Source organism: Pelophylax lessonae (genome assembly GCF_965119305.1).
Source record: "Pelophylax lessonae genome assembly, chromosome: 12".
In the NCBI taxonomy this organism is placed as follows: domain Eukaryota; kingdom Metazoa; phylum Chordata; class Amphibia; order Anura; family Ranidae; genus Pelophylax; species Pelophylax lessonae.
In genome coordinates, this window is record NC_138779.1 from 75,125,879 (window position 1) to 75,147,902 (window position 22,024).

The following is a 22,024-nucleotide window of genomic DNA, read 5'->3' on the forward strand; positions in this document are numbered from 1 at the left end:
TTTATAGAGACCCTTTTACCTTAAACCTGAAGCAGCTGTGCATAGTAACCAATCAACTTCTATCTTTTAATTCCTCAGTTATGCTGGCCATACATTATACAATTTTCTTGAACAATTTACCTTTTCGATTTACCAAAACCATATAATATGAGGGCAAACCTAAACACTTTCCAATTTGTAAGCAATCAGACAGGCCCCTGCACTACATAGTTGAAAGTAAATCTAAAAGAATTTGAATACAAAAATTGCATAATGTATGGCCAGCTTTACGGTCTAATTATCTCCTCCACCCAGAGTGGAGACACACTAAAGCTGGCCATACACTAGTAGATTTTCAAACAAATATTTGTACAAATGAATGTATAAAAATTCTCTTACCATTGTATGAATTGACAAATACGATTTGAAAGTACTTCAAAATTAAATTACGTTTAACCATTGATTTTGGAATGATTGTCATTTTTATGAACAAAAAACCACAAGCCACTCTTAGAAGTTTTTAAAGAAAATCTTTTCATCCTGCGCCTTCGATCTCTCATCACTAACGAGCATCAGTTTGCCCCCACTAATGATTAGAATATTGAATGAATGTTCTTAAAATGAAAAACTTTGAATGAAATTCTACTAGAGTATGGCCAGCTTTAGGATGTCTCCACTCTGGATGGAGGAGCAACTGAGACACCTTTGGTCAGTAGTCATTCTGGGGAGAAGGTTGTGTTAAAACTAGTAAATCTAGATGGACTTGACTAACAAATCAAAGCTGAACTCCCACTAGCACTTTCTAAGCAATTACAGCAACAGTTTTTTCTTTCTTTCGGGATAAAGGTTTTATATAAATGAATAAAAGCGGATCATTGTAAGTCAGTATTAAATGGCTTATCTCAACCCTCTAACTGCCATTTTTGCTGGAGAGCTTGGTCTGTTAATGGAAGTTGAAAAAAAAAAAAAACAGACTGGATTACCTGTTTAAAATAAAGGACTAAAAAAGAAAACTAAAGCAGACACCGCATCTAAGAATTGGTAATTTGGCATATGTAGCATTTTTGTTTTTGGGTTTAACACTGCTTTAAAAGTTCCAGGTCTTTCCTATAATTTGATAATGCCAGTTGTAAGGGTAGGTTCAAAGAGGCAACGGATGAGCACAGACAATATTTATAGACTGCCTGTTACTGGAAACCATGACCCAGGAGTTTATTGGACTGTAAAGGGGTTCATGACCTTCTAAGAATCCATCCATATGTAGCTAAATATAAAAACTTGTGTAGCACTGCCCCCTTGAGGACTGCTGGATAACACACCTTCGGGTCCCCCCCGGGTTACCGTTAGCAAAATCGGCATTCACTTTATTTACTTCTTTGTCTCAGTCAATGATCAGTCCATCCAGGGGTATGTAGTTGTTTTTGGTGTTTTATTTTAAATAGGGATGGGAGAAGGGAAGAGTGGGATACTGCAAATTGAACTATTCACAATGGATGAGGAACTCCTATCTGGAGATGCAGCCAGGCTGCAGATTCACTTTGCCACTAGATGAATTTAGGTCAAGTCTCTGTTCAGATGACTTAGTTAGGTAGATTATCTTCGGGATACCTGCCTAGTATTCCCTCTCACTCCACAGACTGACACCCGTCCTGAATATCCTCTCAGGGCTTGACCCCTCAGGTCAAGCCCCTAGACACAATCCCCTGTACTCACGATACTGTTTTTCGAGGGTTTCCAGTGTCTCTACACCTCCAGTCAGTTCGCCTGGATCTCTGGGTTCAGTTCCTTCCTCTGGTCCCCAGGCAGACTGCCTGTGACCGCATGCCACTGCTACAGAGGAGGAGGCAGCCACTACCCTCCCTCCGGGACTCTGATCACCTGCCAAAGACCCCACAGCACATGTGCTCCTGGCTTTTATACAGTATCCCATAATGCACGGAGACAGCCAGTCTCTACCAATTACTGGGACTGTATCAAAGCCTGTGTACCCATTAGTCAGGTTTCCTCCCACTGTCCAACATGCCTCCCTTTTGGACCATAGTGAAACAAACACTCTCTAGACCCAATGAATCACACACTGAGCACCCTGAGCAGACCTAACTCACAGATCCTGCTCTCTGGTGGGCAGAAAGCAATATAGATTTCCTTGCTGCTCCTCTGACATAGCAGACGGAGCCAAAAACTATACTCTCTCACTAGCACCTACCTAGGAGGGTGCTACACTTGGGTTTGTACTTCAAGAAAATAATAAGTGAAACTACCAAATAGAAATTCATATATTTGTCATAGAAGAGTTTATCTCCCGTCCCACCACTTCTTATCATTCTCTAGTTTTTGTGATCCCGGAGAGTTTGCAGTCACACCGCTATTTTCCACCACGTCTTCCCACACTGTGCTCCTCATTCTGAAGCCCCCTCACAAATACACACGCAGAGCTCATCCTAACTTCCCCTGCATATTCCCTACGTCTCCTAGCAACAGCCTACGATATGAAACGCAGGGAACTCCTATACAGGAAGCTGCCAGCGCACCAGCAGCAAGGGTCCCCCGCTGCTAAAGGTCTGAATGGATCCATTCCCACTGTGTTTCCTCCACACATACTTAGTGATTATTTGTGCTATTCTCCCCAGCCCGGAGTCTCTGGCTGGCAGCGAATCAGTCAAGCTGTTATTTTGTCACATTGCTGTATAGTATTTCCTGTTTTCAGCTGTCATTTTGTTCTCATCCAAGCATTTTTTTTTATTACTGGTTTAACTGTGAACTTGCCAGTCATCAAATCAGAAATCTAATTCAAACTTCATAAGTAGTGAAACACTTATAACAGAGCCTACATGTATAGGATCCTAAATATTCTATTTAAAGAGACTCTGCTACCTTGGCCATCCAGTGATAGAGTCACTCTAAATCCCACCCCCCTAATAAGTTATACACACCTTCACTGCGCTCTCCCCCACCGCTCCTCCTTCTGATTCCAGGTATGGGGGGCACACATGACCTTCAATGACCTGCCATGAGACAGTGCTTCAACCCAATCACTAGATCATAACCCTGTCCCCATCACCTGATGGAAGGAGCAAAGCAATCACTCTGGAATTTACAAAGGGCCGGTGCACACTGCATGCATGGTAAATTGTTGGTTCTGGCCGCTGATGCTTTGAGCTTTTAAATTGCAGATTACTAATTCTTTTTTCCAACTTTGAGCTGCAATGCCTAGAGATGCAGACAGAAAAGGAGCTGTAGATGAGCTGCAGCGAGGAACGGAAAACTACAGACTGGTTGCAGATTTCCACACTGCATTGCAGTTCAGCCAAAGGCTGCGTTTAACTGAACAGAGCACATGGAAATCAGTTTTCTGTGAATGGTTGCAGAGATTATTGGTTTTTTACTACATGAAAAAGCTGATCTCTGTAGAAGTGTGAACAAGATCTATAACCTTGTTTACATTGGTAGTTGGGAGGGTAAAACCACATGGTTGAGCTGTGGTTTTACTGTGCCCCAACTGCACACCCTTTTGCTACAGAGGCAGCGGGGGAGGTGGTAGAAATGTAGCTGCAATACTATGCATTTATTTGCAATTATTCTTGCTGCCGCGTTCAGTGATCAGTACCACCCGCTTCAACAATAGGGGTGCCCTGCAACCGCATGCATGTTTTTGTGAGGCACTAGTGTGAGGTCTAAGGGGTTAAAGGAGGCGGTGAGGAGGTGATACAATGCCTCCTCACCACCAGTCAAATGCTCTGTAAAGAATGATCCGAAAACTTGCCCTAAGGCAGGCCATATAAGTTCAATCACCCTGTGCAATTTTCCTTTAGATTTACCAAAAAACATGTAATATAAGGTCAAAAATAAACCGCTTTCAATTGTATGCAATTAGGCAGGCCCTTGCACTACATAGTTTAAAGGTAAATCTAAAGGAAAATTGTACACGAAAATTAAACATATATGGCCAGCCATTATACAGCATCAAAAATCATCTATACAGAAAGTTTTTATTTTACAAGGTAAAAAAAAAAAAAAAAAAATCCACAGATTGAAATAATTCTTTTTTAAGCATCATATAAAATCGTATCAATTGGATACCTTCTAGTCTGAACCAATCAACATATTGATAGATTAGCTTTACAAATGTCATTCTATTAGCTTTCATTTGATATTGTTAAGAACATCAGATAGGAGCAAATGATGGGAGACACAGCATGTACATTCACTTCTTCAGGTGATCATATGAAGCTGGGCTGATGATATTGTATATCACAACTAATAATTATTTTCCAGTTTTTAAACCATTTTGGACACAAGTGCATTGATATCGATATGTGCCAGGGAGGGCTGCAAAGGGAGGGAATCCAAAGTCCACCTGAACCTTATAATTTCCCAAAAGAGCAAAAAGTATCCAACATGCAAAATCCTTGGAATCTGAGCATCTAGGTTTACAAATTCATCTGTACAGCAATGGTGGCTTTCATCCCTTCAAAGCAGCCCTCCCACCAATCAGGCAGAGTTTTCCCTGCAATCCTCCCTGGCATGCATCCATGGTCAATACAGTTTTAAACAAACTGGAATTAATTATTGGTTGTGATCTATAATATCGTTAGACTCCTATGGCCTCCTGAAGTAGTGGACTGTTGGTTCAAGATCCATAGAATTGCATGCTAAGTATTCACAGTTAAGTCAAATTCATAATTGCAATTTACTTATATGAGGAGTGAGTACAGAGAAGACTCCATCAGTGTTTTGCTGCTCCTAATTTTCCAATCACAGGCTGGAATGGCCCTTGACCAGGCTATAGAGCTTTAACAGCAGTGGAAAAAGTGAGGTCAGGGACCCTACGTAGGAAAATCTCAAAACAAAAGTATGCATTTTCTGGCAGGTGAACCAGTTTATATATGCCCTATACCAATTAAGCTAGAAAGGCTCGTTGTAAAGCTCTCTCCGCAATCCACAGAATACTGTATACAAGGTATTCCAACCCACTCCAACAAAAAAGACTTTAACTTATTTTTAACCCATTATATCCTGAACACGTATAGCATGTGACGATAGTGGGGAGGGAATAGTAAGCACTGCTCTGCCCACAGCAGAACAGAGTTCATTGGAAATTGAAGCACCAACAATCAGGGGAATAGGGTGTTACTGGAAGGATACTGTACTTGTACGCCTCTTATGGAAAAAGCCACTAGAAAGGCAAAAATGTGTGCTAAAGCTGACAATTGAAGTCCAAAAGGGCCAGGGTGCGTGGCTTTGACTGCTAGGACCCCAACTGGTCTTCCACAGGTATTGATGGTCAGAGGTATTCCCTCTCCGTACCAGTCCTGGTTTGTAAATCAAGAGAATCATCTGCACCCACCATGCCAGCCTGACAGGCCAGAATTCACAGGGATGAAGGTAGAATGTCAGTGTACACAACAGGATTTAAAACATCTTTGTATATGATGGCAAAAACGATAAAACTAGAATTTTTCAAGATAAATTAGGGGAAGACAAGGTTATGAGACAAAAATAGAAAAGCTTTATTAGATGAGAATTACCTGTTTTAGAGGCAGTAGCATGAACTCTTCAGTCTTCGACACCTCCACAAAGTGCTGCAGAACATACTTGTGTGCAGACTTCAGCAGGTCACTGCAGGAGTGTGTGTCTGCAAAGCCACGGATCCCAAGACAGTTAGAGGGGTCCAACTGGCTGAGTAGGAACTTGCAACAGGCATCCCTCACTCCATTTAGCTGTAAGAGACTAGCAGCGGGGAGGAGAGTCTGGAATACAGAAAAAAAAAAATACATATTTCAATAGTTTTTTTAGCATGAGATGAACTTATGCATGGAAACAGTAGCAAGAGTGAAGCAGATTTCCCTAACAGCCAGTGCATGTAGCATTTAAAGGCTAAATAAAAAATAAACATATTTGAAAAAAAAAAAAAAAAATGTGCATTTATTATTTTTCTGCAAATGAACCTGCAAAGGGTTGCAACTACAATCCAAGGCTGGCCATACAATATACAATTGTCTTGTACAATTTTCCTTTAGATTTACTAAAACCATATAATATGGGGTCAAACCTAATCACTTTGTATGCAATCAGGCAGGCCCCTGCACTACATAGTTTAACCACTTTACGACCGCCTTAGGTATGCGTCGGTCACGCGCTGGCAGCTAGGGGGCGAGCGCTCTCGTCAGCAGGGAAGCCGATGCACGGGTCAGGTGGCCCCGATTGCCACCTGACACCTGCGATCGTTCCCCGCTGAGAGAGAAGAACGGTCAGCTGTTGTAAACCGTTCTTCTCCCTGGAATGATCATAGAGCCGCCCCTGTGATGCTTCTATATAGGATCACAGGTCTCTATGATCATTTCATAAGCCAAGCCCCCCCACAGATTTTAGTTTGTTTTTCAATTGAGTTGTACAGTTTATAGGTCACATTACAAGGTGGAAAAAGTTCTGAAATGATTTATCTTTGTCTCATTTTTTTAACATCACACAAACCTGACATTTTAACAGGGGCGTGTAGTATTTATTTCCTACAATTCTCAGCTCCATCTAAAGGCCAGATTGGGGTATTTCCCCAATTGATTGTTTAGGAAGGGCCTGGATGTGGCAAAACAAAGAATTTAGACAGATTTAGTCTTCATTCACACTACTGCGACTTGTCAGCCTGACAAGTCGCGGTTCCTCGCGGTCCATGCACAGGTACAGGACCCGTTCTAATAGGAGCGACTCAAGTCGCTCCGACTTAGAAAAAGGGTCCTGTACTACTTCGGGGCGACATGCATTGACTTCAATTATGTGAAGTCCGTGGAAGTCGCGCCGAAGTCGCGGTGCACGGGACTTCACAGATCGCCCCTGAAGTCGTGCAGGAGTCGTGCCGCTTCAGTGTGAATGCGGTCTTAAGCATACTGCTCCAAATAACAAAGATGATATATCTGGGTCCGTAACTTGCTTGTAGATGTACAGTCTTTAAAGGAGGAGTTTATTATACGGTTGTTACATACCTGGACATTGCCTTCTCCAACCACAATTTCTGCTGTATAAGCGTACTGTACAAGCTGCTCCAGTGCTTGAGGGTCAATGTCATGCAAAGTCACATGAGTCTGCCGACTCTCGCTCATCTCATCTATTAAGAATTAAGATAAAAGAAAAATAATAAATAGTCTGCATGTCTTACATGGCATCAGTTATATCAAATTATTAGAATACATACTGTATATTTGCTCAGACCACAGACGTGTAGCCTCCATTAAATACTGTCTTCACATTATTGATAGGCCAAAAATGGCCTGACAGAATTGGTGTCAACAAGAATATTATGCTACAGGTTATAGGTAAAGCCTATTAACCAATAGGAATTCATATTTTTTTGTATATAGCTACGTTAGACTGCTCTAAGCAAACAAATGGTTGCAATAGGTTACTGCAATTTTTAGCATTGTATATCATGGTAATAAAAATGTACCCTATTGAAAAATAACAGAAAAAAAAACAGTCTACATAGTATATACACACAGCACTTGCAAATAATACTTTATCAATATTATTCAAATATGCCAATAACTTCTTCCAATAACTACTTAGGAATATTTTAGATTGCATACGTGTTAGCCGAACATAACAATTACAATTTTAATTTAATTTCTGTTCAATAACTAATGCCAAATAATACTACCTTTCAATAAAGCAAAAAGTGGCTTGGTGACTTAGAAAAAAAAAAAAAAAAAATGAAACCACACGGTGCCTGTAAGAGAATACAGCTTATACTCACCTGTCTTGCTGCCTGTGATGCCAATCTTCAATCTCTACTGCTACCCACAGTGCTGTTGATATTCTGCAGCCACTTCCTGCCTATATGCATGCAATTCAGCAATGGCTACATGTCATTCCTCAGGGCAGAATTCAGGGCAGATTGCAAACTCTGGCTGCACAATGTGTTTAATATGGCTGCTTATACAGTAGTCTACACCACAAGCTAACATGTCAGGGTGACAACATAAGAGAGCATTTGGGATAGAGGTAAAGGGCTTTGTCATCCCACAACAGGAAGTGCCTAAATAAGGATCCTGATTGCAGGATAACCAAGTTTAAAAAAAAAAAAAAAAGCTTTACTTAAAGCTACAGTCTCCATCAGAAAAAAACACAGTGGCTGACTTTTTTTTAATACACTGCTCAAAAAAATTAAAGGAACACTTTTTAATCAGAGTATAGCATCAAGTCAATTAAACTCCTGGGATATTAGTCTGGTCAGTTAAGTAGCAGAGGGGGTTGTTAATCAGTTTCAGCTGCTTTGGTGGTAAAGAAGTTAACAACAGGTGCACCAGATGGGCAACAATGAGGTGACCTCCAAAACAGGAATGGTTTTAAGGCTGCTCTGCACCGTGGAGCTTGATTGGCATATGCCATTGAACACCAAAACTGGCAGGTCCGCCACTGGCGCCCTGTGCTTTCCACAGATGAGAGCAGGTTCACCCTGAGCACATGTGACAAATGTGAAAAGGGTCTGGAGAAGTCGTGGAGAATGTTATGCTGCCTGTAACATTCAGCATGACCGGTTTGGAGGTGGGTCAGTGGTGGCATATCCATGGAGGGACACACAGACCTCTACAGGCTAGACTATGGCACCCTGACTGCCATTAGATATCGGGATGAAATCCTTGGACCCATTATTAGACCCTACGCTTGTGCAGTGGGTCCTGGGTTCCTCCTGGTGCACAACAATGCCAGCCTTATGTAGGGAGAGTATGCAGCCAGTTCCTTGAGGATAAAGGAATTGATACCATTGAATGGCCCCCATGCTCGCCTGACCTTAGTCCAATAGAACACCTCTGGGACAATAGGTTTCGGTTCATCTGACACCGCCAGGTTGCAAGGTTGTACCTCAGTCTGTTCAGGAGCTTAGTGATACCCTGGTCAAGATCTGGGAGGAAATACCCCCCAGGGCAACATCCTTCTCTTTAGGAACATGCCCCAACATTGTCAGGCATGCATACAAGCATGAGGGGGCCATAAAAACTACTGAGTACCATTTTCAGTTGCTGCAATGAAATTTCAGCAAAATAGACTAGCCTGCTGCATCATTTTTTCACTTTGATTTTCGGGGAGACTTTGAATTCAGCCCTCTGTAGGTTGATAATTTTTATTTCTATCAAACGATGTGGCATCCTTTCCTTTCTAACACAGTACCCAGTCCATATCAGTATAGATATCCAGCATGATATTTTCCCCCATTGAGATCTGATATATTTTCAAAGCGTTCCTTTAATTTTTTTGAGCAGTGTATTAGGACACTTACCTGTCCAGGAATCCAGTGGGGTCTTCACCCGGGCCGCTTTTAATAGGCTCTCATGTGCTGCCGCCGCCATCTCGGCTTAGGGAATGCGGCAGTGAAGCTTTGCAGCTTTACAGCTTGTTCCCTATTGCGCATGCGCAATTCGCGCTGTGCTTTGAGAATGATCCGGCAGTGAGAGAAGGGGGCCAATCTTATGGCTGAGTTTGCCGCTGCGAAGTCAGCGGGAAGTGGGAGCAGGTACATGTCAAAACCAGGTACCCACTCCCCCCCCCCCCCCCCTTTGCTGGAAGGCAAAGAAGCAGAGCTTCCCCTTTTGGGTGAAGCTCCGCTTTAAAAAATATTTTTGCCATACTTCTCTTCTTGGTCACGAGTGCACTTACTGTATTTGTGCTCTCCTGTGAGCCAGAATCAGCCAACAGCTATAACTATAGCCCGATGCCACAGAGTCGCTCCAGGCTCTGTAAGGATCTTGCAAATTAGCTCCTAAACCTGCTGCTCCCACCCCCTTTCACAGTCCGGCGCTCCACTGACAGTCACTGCGCTCTGCTTGAGGAAGACTGAGAACTGAGTGATCAGCGGTTATGTGATCGCTCAGTTCTCTGGCTTAGAGCTGGCAAAGGACATCTGCAGAATCCGACTGATGCTGCAGCATGGATGCAAACATGTAGATTTGTTTTTTGCATTCCAAAACTTCTCCTTTAATTAATTTGTGCAGAAGGTGTTAGACATAATGTGCTAGTATGCACAGCATATTATGAAATTATGACACTTACCTGCACAAACGATCCCCTCCAGCGCTGAGCTGTCAGTGCTCCCACTGGTCCATCTTCTCCCGGTCTTCCTTCCGGGTTTGGAATCTTCGGCTGCTTGATTAGCACATGCAAGTCACAGAGAGGTGCCATAAATGTATGCTTAGCTATGTAATAGGAAACATCATTTTGCCTAAGCATTATTCTTTATCTTTTGCCCTGAATTTCTCCAGAAAAATAGCGCTCTTCCTAGCATGTTATTATGTAAGCGATCCTGTGCCTTCACCCTCAAAGCTGTATATCTGCAGTGTGTGATCATCTAAGGCACTGTAGTAAAATCTAGTAATGTCACCACTATACAAAGATGGCCAGTGTTCCTTCGCACATGCTCAGTAGCATGTATTTGGCTCCAGGCATGGAAGGAGCAGCATCTTTGATGCTGGAATTCTATGTTGCTGTACCATGTGATATGCTGTGTTACTTCAGGGCCTTGTAAGTGCTTACACTTAATAAATTCCTTTTTTGGGTGGTTTTACTCTATGTGGAGTGGCTCTTTTATCATATCTGTATGGGTCCTGCTGAGCTAATTCCCACTGGTACAGTGATTCCCTGCAAGTTGTGGATGTATATGGTGACAAATGACAGCAAAATTCCTGGTATCTATGGGGGAAGAAGGGAGGTTGGATAGATTGCCCCTTCCCGGTGGGAATTTCATTATGAGCATGAGACCACTCATATATGGAGGGTTGCATTATTTGGTAAACTTTGCGTATGATCAATGATACCTGGGAGACCTTACAAGTGTTTGATGGTGACAGCCTGAGGAGGTTATTCTATTTTCTCATCATGGCTTGTGGGACTTTTTTCATTCTGGCCTAGTATATTTTCTGCTGTATATGCCTTTATAGGAGTTCCTGGATTTAAAGTGATATTAAAGCGTTTTTTTTTTTCTTTCTTTAAAAAATAACAAACATGTCATATTTACCTGCTCTGTGCAGTGGTTTTGCACAGAGCAGCCCAGATCCTCCTCTTCTCGGGTCCCTCGCAGGCACTCCTGAGCCCTCCTTCCTGTCGAGTGCCCCCACAGCTTGCTATGGGGGCACCTGAGCTGAGCCGCAGCTCTGTGTGTCCCTTCCGACAAGGATCGGTGGTTTGGCCCCACCCCCTCTCTCTCCTCATTGGCTAACTGACCTTGATAGCAGCGGGAGTCTATGGCACCACTGCGGTGTCTCAGCCAATCAGGGGGGGGAGAGTCCTGGATAGCCAAGGCACTTGTGTACATCGCTGGATCAAGATGGGGCTCAGGAAAGTATTAGGGGGGCTGTTGCACACTGAAGTTTTTCATCTTAATGGATGAAATGCATTAAGACAACAAACCTTCTGCCTTTAGTACCACTTTAAACACTTTGCGGATTTATGTTTTTATATAATATCACGGTTTATGTAAAGCATTTTGATTGCACATATTGCTGCCAACAATAGACATTGGGGGTAAGATTTTGGTAATTGAAAGGATTATTCTGTATCATTTATTTTCATTATTTTAGTTTGGGTTTGTGAGTGCTGCACTTGTTTTATACCTAATATCTGTTGTGTCGAGTATCTGGGCATAGCATCAGCAGCTGATATATGTATAGATTAACCTGAGCGTGGAAAATGGGATTTTTGACTTACCATAAAATCCATTTCTCTGATGTTCATTGACAGACAGTTCCTTATCTTCTTGAGAATTTATACTGCCCCCTACAGCAGTAGGACACTAGGCAGGAAAAAGCTTGACTACGCCTATGGGGCAGTCCCAGGGGGGTATGCTCCCACTTTCAGCTATAGGCACTGTTACAAGCAGTGTCAGAAGAAAGCCAACTCCACAGAGGGGTGGGTGCTGTGTCCGTCAGTGAAAATCAGAGAAATGGATTTTAAGGTAAGTCAAAAATCCCATTTTCTCTATCGTTCATTAACGGACACAGCTCCTTATCTTCTTGACCATTGGGAAGTCCCAAAGCAGTGTCAAACATGAGGGGTGGGAATAAAATCTGAAAAAAATTCCCAAGGCTAAACTGTAGCCAACCAGGTTACATGGAGCTCAACCACAAACAACTGAAACTCACCTGAAAAAAATACACCCTCAAAGAGGACCAAGTCCTCTAAATAGCAGCCTGAAGAACCTTGCGGCTAAAAGAAGCATTCGCAGATTACAAAACATACACCTTATAAAACTTTGTGAAAGTGTGCACAGGCGACCAAGTGGCCGCCTTGCAAACCTGCATCACTGACGCCTGATGACGGAAGGCTGAGGAAGCACTAAGCACCCGGGTTGCGTGCGCCTTAACAGGGAAAGGAGAAACCTGACCCTTAATTAAATCACCGTCTGTCTGATCCATCTGGAAATGGTCACAGCAGAAGCAGCCAACCCATTTCGAAGTACAAATAGTGAGTCTGACTTCCTAAAAGACTCCGTAGCTGCCAGGTACACGCTGAGTTCCCGAACCATATCCAGGGAATGCAAGGCAATTTCCTTAGGATGTTTAGACCTGGTTCATAGGGAAGGCAACCCAATGTCTTCATTCAAATGGAAATCAGAGAAGACCTTTGGAAGGAACGACAGGCAGGGGCGAAGAACCACCAGGTAAGGTGAACGACAAGACAAACCCGCCAGCTTCGACACCCTGCGTGCAGAAGTAATAGCCACCAAAAAGGCCACCTTCTGGGACAACGTAAGTAGGGGAACCCTCCCAAAAGACTTTCAAAAGAAGGTTTCTGAAGAACTGACAGCACCAAATTGAGGTCCCATGGCGGCAATGGAGACCGCACTGGAGGAGCCAAGTGTCAAACTCCCTGGAGAAAGGTACGCACCAAGGAATGTGTGGCCAATGAACGTTGAAAGAAGACTGCTAAGGCCGAAACCTGGCCCTTGATGGTACTCAAGGCCAGGTGCTGCTAAAGCCCCCGTTGGAGGAAAGCCAATATCCGAGCCACCAAAAAGGAGCGAGGGTGAACCCCAAGAGACTCACACCACACAATGTACGTCTTCCAAATACAATGGTAGGTCTTCCTAGAGGTAGATTTTCTAGCCTTTAATAGCGTAGGAATCACCAATTCAGACAAACCTTTATCCTTCAGCACCTGGCTTTCATCAGCCAAGCCTTTAAAGCCAGCAACTGGCCTTTGGGACCGCAGATCTTGGCTGAGAGGAAGTCTCCAAGGAGTATCAGTTAACTGCACACCATGCGGCGATCAGGAAGACAAATATTCAGGAGTCAGCACTAGGGGATGAGGAGGGGCTCCCACCGCTGAAATCACCGCCCATATTGCTTCAAAAACCTAACCTTCTCTATTTTCAATGAGAAAACCACAAAAAAAAAATGGCCACCGAAGCTACACAAACATGGCTGCTGATCTACAGCACAAAAGGCTACAAGAAAATGGTGGCAGCACGTTGCTCCCGGGGGCTCAGGGGGGACCCCAGGAGCTCCGAACACGATCCCAGCAGGAAGGGGGGTCCTGGCAGGAGCCCTCACCAGGTACAGCCCCCTCCCAATAGTAGATCGCCCGGTCGTCGGCAGCAAGCTCCCCCCCATCGCCAGCTCGATACTCCAGACTGACCTAAAAGGTATGGCCACTCCATTGGAGGGGAGGGGGGGGGTGTGGGCAGATGGGGGGGATAACAAGTCCACAGGACCACTGAGAAAAAAAGGGGGCGGGGGACGCTGCATGGGATGGAGGAGAAGTCGGGGGTCTGACCGTCCCAGGGAGGGGCCCGCGTCCACTCCAAAACCCTCCAGGGGTAGAGGGGGGGACAGCTACTCACCATATCACCATACCAGGAACAAGGTGGGCACTACTCACGACAGAACCTCCTCTTAATCGAAATGAAGGGCTGTCGGCCAGGAGAAACGCTGCGACACAGGCCGAGGCCAGGTCGTATGCGCCCTCGCAAGACATTTAAATCACTTGTTTAAATCACGGTGACTTTTAAATCACTTGTTTAAATCACAAGCCTGCCCCCATCCAATGGGGCCATGTCGCATCCGACCTAGCGCGAAGCTGAGGTCTGCGCATGCTCCCTGGCCAGATGGGGGGAAACAAAGCCGCAGAGGAACACAGAGAAAAGGGGGGGGGGGCGCTGCATGGGAAAGGAGGGGAACCCGGGGGTCCGACCATCCCAGGGAGGGGCCCACATCCCCCCCAAAACCTTCCAGGGGTAGAGGGGGGGACAGCTACTTACCACAACAGGAACTGGATGAGCACCGATCCGGAACGACCACCGCTCCATCGGAATGTGGGTGCCAGGTCGTATGCGCCCTCATGAGAAGTTTAACTCGCAGGCCACCCCCCGTCCAGTGGGGCTAGGACACGGCCGACCTAGCACGGAGCTGAGGTCTGCGTGCGCTCGCTGGCCAGACTGAGGGGACCCTCCAGATCTAGATTATCCAGTATGTCGCCCAGTCCGGCAGTTGATTTGCAGAGTCTCATAGGAACAAAAGAAAGATAGGAAAAGGTTCCATTTATAAGGAAAAAAATTGCCAGGACCAGAGATCCCAGCAAGGAACTAGGTCCTTACTCCTGACTAGGCAGAAAAAAACTGAGTGTCTGTAGCTGAGAGTAGGTGTATACCCCCTGGGACTGCCCCATAGACGCAGTCAAGCTTTTCCTGCCTAGCGTCTTACTCCTGTGGGGGGCAGTATAACCAATGGTCAATAAGATAAGGAGCTGTGTCCATCAATGAACAAGAGAGAAATTTCACTTTTATCTTTTAATGTCACTACTATGTTGCTCACTGTTCTCCATACGGGAGAGGAAGATGTACCTGAAGGCCTACAGTGCAAAGATCTCCCTGTCACTTATTAAATTATTTTGTGGATCTGTGCCTTTTGCGCCTCTCCTGCTTTTACTTAATCACTGTCCATTACCCAATTACAGTAGATCACTGATCATCACGAGGACAGCTCTGATATCAGGAAGCAAACTTTGCCTCCTCTATCAAGATACTCGCCTTCACACTAAGGCCTCTTGCACACTGCAGCTTAAAAAAGCGCAGTACAGTAATCCCCCGCTCCATCGCGGTTCAGTTTTTGCGGTCCTGGTAATTCGCGTTTTTTTTTGTAATGTTATTTTACTATATAAATCATTAAAAATGAAATATTTTTGTGTTTTCCATAGCTCTTGCTATGTCTCTTAGTATCTTTTATGTGTTTAAATGAGTTTCTATTGTTTTAAAAGTGTGTTTAAAGACCTTAAAATGCTTCTACACGTACAGTGACAGTAAAATAAACATGCCTACAATGCATTTTAATAGGGTTTTTCTATTTCGCGGAATTTCACTTTTCGCGGCTGGGTCCGGAACGTAACCCCCGCAATGGAGGGGGGTTTACTGTACAGATTTTTATTTATTTTTTACAGAGCGAAAATACAGCCCATTAATTGTAATGTGCCTATGCACACAGGCACGTAAACAAGCACCGTGCATTCTTCAATAAAAAAAAAAAGAAATAAAAGAAAAAAAAAGTAGAAAAATCTGCCTTTTTAGTCAGTAATTTACGCCTCATGCATGCAAATAGGTGCGAAAATGCAAACACATATACGCGAAGATGCACATATATACATGCAAATACATACACAAAAGAATGTCTGAAAAAGTAGATGCTCAAACAGGAGTATCATGTGCAAGAGGCCTAAGACAATGCAGAGCAAGACATGGTAAGTTGATAATTGGAAAAAAAATCAGCTTCAAGGAAACCACAAGCAATACCAGTGACTAGTCTTTTCTCTTCTGCTTTTTGGGTGTATTTCCACAGAACAGGTTCTCTTTAAATGGCAGAATTGGATGTCAGCCATCTCAAATCTATGGATAGCTCACAAACAATTGCTGGTAGATCATTTCAGGTATCAGAGCAATGGCTTCTGTAGCCAATTTAAACGTTTACTTGTGACTTTTGCCCTAGGGTGAAGATCTTTATTAACTACATCACAGCAAAACTGAGATGCACATGAAAAGTACTTACTTGTAAACATAGCATGGAAGTAAGGGCTACAGGAGGCAAGCACGACTTTGTGACCCTTGATCTCTTTGGTCCCCACATGGAGTACAATGTCACACAGGAGTCCTCTCTGGCGCATTCTGTTCATGCAAACAAAGGCATCATGGTAGTGCCGCTTTGAATTATGGGAGATGCTGTGGCCCTCCCGAGTCAGAAGCTGCACCGCCCCTTCCATGGCTGGGGACTGGTCTCCCGATTTCTCCTTCACTGGCTTCACTCGTTGAAGCTGTAAAACACAGAATAAAGATAATTATAGAAGGCCAAGCTATTAGCTATAATTGGATGACATTTAGTTTGCCAAAGCACTATGGATCACAACCCATTACCATGTTTTTTTTTCTGTAGAAAATACTGCTCTTACATTTCTTCCATCCTCTTTTATTTTTTGCATCTTAGTGCAGTTGATCTCCTCCAGCCTCTTTGCAACTAATGCCTGTCTACATGCACTCTCTAGTGGTGCCTACATGTCATAGCCCTGGCTTCCTGATCGTGACAATGGTGGTACATCCTGCGTAGTGAACATTGACAAAGCTGCTTATAATCGTCACTGAAAGCACAGGACAGAGTGACAATGCTGGATAACAAATGATCGAGAGAGACAAAGTTTTGACGTCCCATAACTAAGTGTTAAATGAGGACCTTAATAGCAGCTTAAATATTTAGCTTTCATTGTTTTAATGAAAGCTACATTTTTTAAAAGTTTGAAAATGACTCTAGCATATTAAAAATGTTGATGCCTGGGTTTCTGGTACACTATATCAATGCTCAACTAATCCCAGGCACCGGGTCCCTGTGGCAAATAAAAATTGCATCCTGGAGCCTGGGCTTTTGTCAGCCCATTCACTATTGACACCAGGCACCATTAAGACCCTCTTAAAAGGCTCCTTAGTGCTGCTATCCCCTGTGCAGTCATCTGTCTTGTGTAACGTTATCCGCCGCCGCGCCGCTCATGGTCACCGGTGTGCATCTCTGTACACTTGAAACATCTGTATACAGCCCTGGAAGCTATGAAGAAGCATAATCTTTGCAAGAGCTTCTGGCCATTGGTTAATGTGGTCATGTGACAGTATTGACCAATGAGAGTCTGTTCTTTCTCCTGAAGAAAAAATAAGAGATTCTCATTGGTCAGCACTGTCACATTTGAAGAGTGGGGGGGATTTGTGAAGAGTGGGTGCGAAGTGGGGGGGGGGGGATTTGTGAAAGTTTCTGAGAGGGCAAATCGGCATAATAAGGAGTTTCCCCCTATAACAGGTTTTTGTTGTCATTCTTTCCTGGCTGTCCTAGAACCCTGACGTTACTTCAGGGTTAATGCCTGGCCACTGTGCTGTAAATTAGGGGGCGTAAATTACTTGCCTTGCCCCGGGCGCTGACAACCCACGCTACGCTAATAAAAAAAAAAAAAAACTGGCTCCTACTATTTTAGCTGGCTCCTAGATTCAAGTTTGTCAAGCCCTGCACTATAAAAACTGATGTATAGCAGACATGTCACAGTGACAGTGCACAATATGATAAAACAAATGCTGAAAAACGTGAAAATGTGCTGAAAACAAAAAAAAATATATATATAAAGAACACAAGCTGCAAACACTAAAAGATACCCTTTCCAATAATATCAAAAACAAGAATATACTGTGTTGTGCTAAAAGAATGTGCATAAGTAAAAGTGTTAAATATTTAAACGAACTCTATATAATGCATAAATAAAAGGGGACATGTGACAGGGGTCTTTGGCGGGAAGCAGAGTCCCAAGGAGAAGGTAGACGGCTGGTCTCTCCTCCTGCAGTGAGAGAGGAAAGTGGTCTTAGGCAGTCGGCCTAGTGAACCGGGTGTGGAGCTGAGCTGCAGAAGATCCAGAGTGCTGACAGTGAAGTTGGTAACAGAGTCTCTCAGGAAAAAGTGTTGAGTACTCGGGGGATTTGCCACAGGGTCCGATCCGCCTCGGAGAGGGGACCACTCCAGAGAAGTCAGGGGATCAAGGAGCTAGCTCACACAGGAAGCTGAACAGTAAAGGGGGTGCCGTGTAGTTGACCTTGAAGAATAGGAACAAAGGGGGTGCCAGGAAGGGCCCTGAAGATTGTTCTGCAGTACAGTACAGTTTACCTCAGGAAGTTTACTCAATTCTACGTCACTGCTAGTGACAAAGTAAAGCAGCGGCCTAGCCGTGACTAGCGTTATATAGTGCTACACAGGGTTACTCAGCGTTAATCAGCATTAATCATTCGTCCCAGCTAATTGTGCATAGTTATACAGGTTGGAGTATCCCACTCATTCCCTCCTCCTACCCAAGTTCTAAATAAATACACAAAAACCAAAGCCACTGGACTGTTTCCTGACTGAGCTAAAACACTTGGGAAAATGTTGAACTGTCATGCTGTTGCTAATGGTAACCCAGGGGAACCCGTAGCCAGCAGCTCCCAAGGGAGTAGTGCTATTATATATACATACATACATACATACACACACACATATATATTATATATACACACATATATATATACATACATACATACATACACATACACACACAATGCCCGTTAAAAATAAATCACCGGAGCCGGCAAACAGTTACTTCCGGTACAGGTGGCTCCACCATGCACAATATGCCATGGGCACACAAGGTACAAGCACCACATAATCAATGAGATCAAATAAGACTCCTTTGGTAATATTGTTTCTTAAAGTAGAGCTTTACCCAAAACATTTTTATGGTTTTAGATAAAGTGAGGGAAGGATTGGAACTCCTGTCAGGTTTTCCGGTCATTGAAGGAATTCCTCCACTTTCTGCCTGGTAACAAAGGTCGTCTTTCCAGGACTGGAAGTAATGGGGGAATCTCACATTAGGGCCTCATGCACACTGGGCATTTAGCCCAAGTGCAGAAGACTCTGGAATTTAGGTGCTGGTAGAAGTCACAGGCACACCGCCTGCAGTCTGTAAAACCCTATGAGAAGCTGACAGCTGTGGGGGCTGTACAGTGCACTGAGTGATATTAATATGGAGGGCAGTATGCGTCCAGGAATGAATGACCAAAACGTAAGCAGTCTACATTTCATACATCCGGGGGCAAATACTGCCCTAAACGTCAGAGTCTCATGCTCCAGGCCTAAAGACCCAGTGTGCATAGGGTCTAACTCATTAAATCTCTCAGATCACTATAATCGCAATGCATTGTGTGAGTGTAGCAATATGACTTTTGTGAATGACAGAGCGGGCGAGGTGAGCAGGCAAGTGGTACGACTTTTCTGTGTAGCATCTGTTTGTTGTCAACCTTCATAGTGCCCTAAGGCAACTGCTCAGGGTAAAATCCAGCGGCTGTTCAGGAGATACTGCGGGGATTATTTTTAGTAGAAGCAGCTGCCTGCAGGTAATGGGAGACACGGCGTTCTACATAAATAATGTGTTTTTTGTTGCATCGCTAAAAAAAAAAAAAATATATATATATATATATATATATATATATATATATATATATATATATATATATATATACACAGTCAGTGTATATACTTTTGTGACAGTGTGAGGCCCTGCCACTGTAATAGGAGGACGGAAGGCAACATACGATTCTCACAAATTCAGAGTGAGGGACTCCTGAGGTTCAGTTAGAAGTGGCGAAAACAAATCTTATTTTTTTTTACGGGTTTTGGATCAGGGTCTGCAGTCCAGGGGTTTAGAAGAGCTTTAGGTGGGAAAAAGCCTCTACTCCTGTGTCCAGGTCTTACCAGAGTGTGCAGGTGTGTGTGTCTTAGGCTGCGTTTACACACTCACAGACTCTTGAGGAAAGGTGGACCTATGAACTACAGACAGGTGTTTGAGCATAATGCTCCATACACACTATGGCGTTCTGGATCACGGACAGGATTGCCGCGATTCTGAATTGCCGCAAATAGCAGGATGCCCTAGCGATCCCCGTTATTTTCAATGGCACTCAAATCGCAGTGCAATTTTGTCACAATGGACACCCGACGAATCGCAGGAAAATTGCTCAAACAGAATTGCAGGGTGCTTGTTGCCCAAAAGAAGTTCCGGATTTTCTTTTGGGCGGCAGGCATCCAGCGATTCAGTTTGTCCATGCCAGAAATGCAATATAGACAGACAGACAGTTGCCCTCGCAGGGGTTTAAACAGTGGCGGCCCGTCCATTGGGGGCGCAGGGGCACCGCCCCCTCCCCCCATCCATGCGTCCAGCCCCCTAATCTACATGCAGGGCGCCGAACACAACCAGAGGCTGTAATAGGCTTCAAAAAAGGGTGGGCTCGGGGCACAGAGCACTGCGCCCCGAGCCTACCCAGTTGTATGACAATAGTGAATGAATGTTCACCATTATCACACTGATTTTCCTCCCAGCCAATCAGGAAGCAGATCGTGAGACCCCTTTCCTGATTGGCAGAAAAGAGAAGCGATTTTACTGGCCATTGGCCAGGAAGAGGGAGGAGTCGTACGGCAGGAGGAGACCCACAGCCGCTTGGGGAAGGAGCAGGTAAGGATGCTGGCTGTCCGGCTGGGCAGCCAGCCGTCTGTCCCGGGAGGGGGGAGGAGGGAGGGGGTGGTAGATTTGATTGCTGGCCGGCTGTCCCGCCAACCCCCCCGCCCCCCCCCCCCACACATTTTCATTCACCAGCCGCCACTGGGTTCAAACCATCATTTCAAGCATGAAATAACATTTCTCAAGCCTCCTGGCTTCCTCTTGCAGCACTGCTGCTCAGGCCTCCAGCCTAGGCCTGGTCCTGCAGAGCAACTTACAGTACCTACTATGCTCATGTACAACCTCTGCACCTCACACAGCTCCTTGTACACTGTTGCCCTCAGGCTTAAATTGGTTGTAAACCTCAGACATTAAATACGAACAAAGCATATCCCTCTATAGTTTGTACTGGTCTCAATTAAGGGCACTAAGCATCACTTTTGTCTGCTGCTTCGTTCCTCTGTTATCAGCAGGAATCACTTCCTGACACCAAGAGAAAAATGGTGACAGGGGGAGGTCCAGCTGATTGACAGCCACAGTTACAGCCTTGAAGGCTCTTGGGGAGGGATGAAGCCACAAACTACAGACAGGCTCCTGAGTATAAGGCTCCATTCACACTATGGCGTTCCGGATGGCGGGCAGAATTGCTGCAATTCTGCCTGCGATTCCAAATCACCGAAAAACATAGGACACCCTTGCAATCCCCGTTATTTTCAATTGCACTCAAATCACGACGTGATTTTGCCGCATGGACTGAACCCAATGGGATGTACTACATTTGAGTGGAATCCCCTGCAATAGCACACTTTATATACTAAACTTCAGCTTTAACTTTTTTTTTTTTTCCTAGCGTTGTATTTTAAATGCATAATTTGTATTTTATATACAAGTCAAGGTTTTGCAAATCATACTACAATGTTCTGAAATCTATGTCATTACATTCATTCCCTCTCAGGTCCCCTACATGACCTCCACTATCGTAAGGCACTGCGGAGAAACCCACGGCTCGTTAAAAGGATGGCATAAGTCATGACTAAACGCTGAAAGCAAAAGATGTAAATAACAGAGTGAGTGGAAAAAAAGATATAAAGCAGCAGGCGAATGTCACCCTGTAGCTTTTAACGATTCATCACTGAATGTTCTGTACCCTCGCCTGCAACTGCATCCTGCTCTGTACACCTACATGCTGCTGATTAGTGCTGGTAAAAATAGATACTCTTGAAAAAGCAATTTCTACACATTTGTAATCACAGTATGATGCAGTGACTAGAGCCCCCGCCACAAAAAGATGAGAAATGTGTGGGGCTCATAGTAAGAACATAAGGGCATTGGAGGGTTGTTATACTTGACATGCATTTTTATTAAGTGACAAGCAGATCACAATTACCATAAAGTACATCAGGACAGTTCTACAGATTGAGCACTGCTGCAATTATATGTAGCACCCTCCTAGGTAGGTGCTAGGCAGGTAAAATGTAGTTGCTCTATCTGCTAATCAGGAAAGCCTGATCAGTAGTTAGGCCTGCTG

At 44.3% G+C, this 22,024-nt stretch overlaps 1 protein-coding gene across 2 annotated transcripts in view; it reads right to left on the minus strand.

The window, feature by feature from the left end:
* Positions 1-22,024, minus strand: part of KLHL17 (kelch like family member 17) — a 126,430-nt gene that overhangs the window by 38,551 nt on the left and 65,855 nt on the right. The window contains exons 2-5 of one of the 2 annotated variants that reach the window (XM_082274338.1): positions 15,999-16,260; positions 10,021-10,110; positions 6,960-7,081; positions 5,508-5,729 (exon numbers count right to left, since the gene is read on the minus strand). In XM_082274338.1, coding sequence (XP_082130464.1) covers positions 5,508-5,729; positions 6,960-7,081; positions 10,021-10,110; positions 15,999-16,260 — 696 coding nt within the window. The remainder of the gene's footprint in view (positions 1-5,507; positions 5,730-6,959; positions 7,082-10,020; positions 10,111-15,998; positions 16,261-22,024) is intronic. The other variant, XM_082274339.1, reaches the window with a different exon arrangement.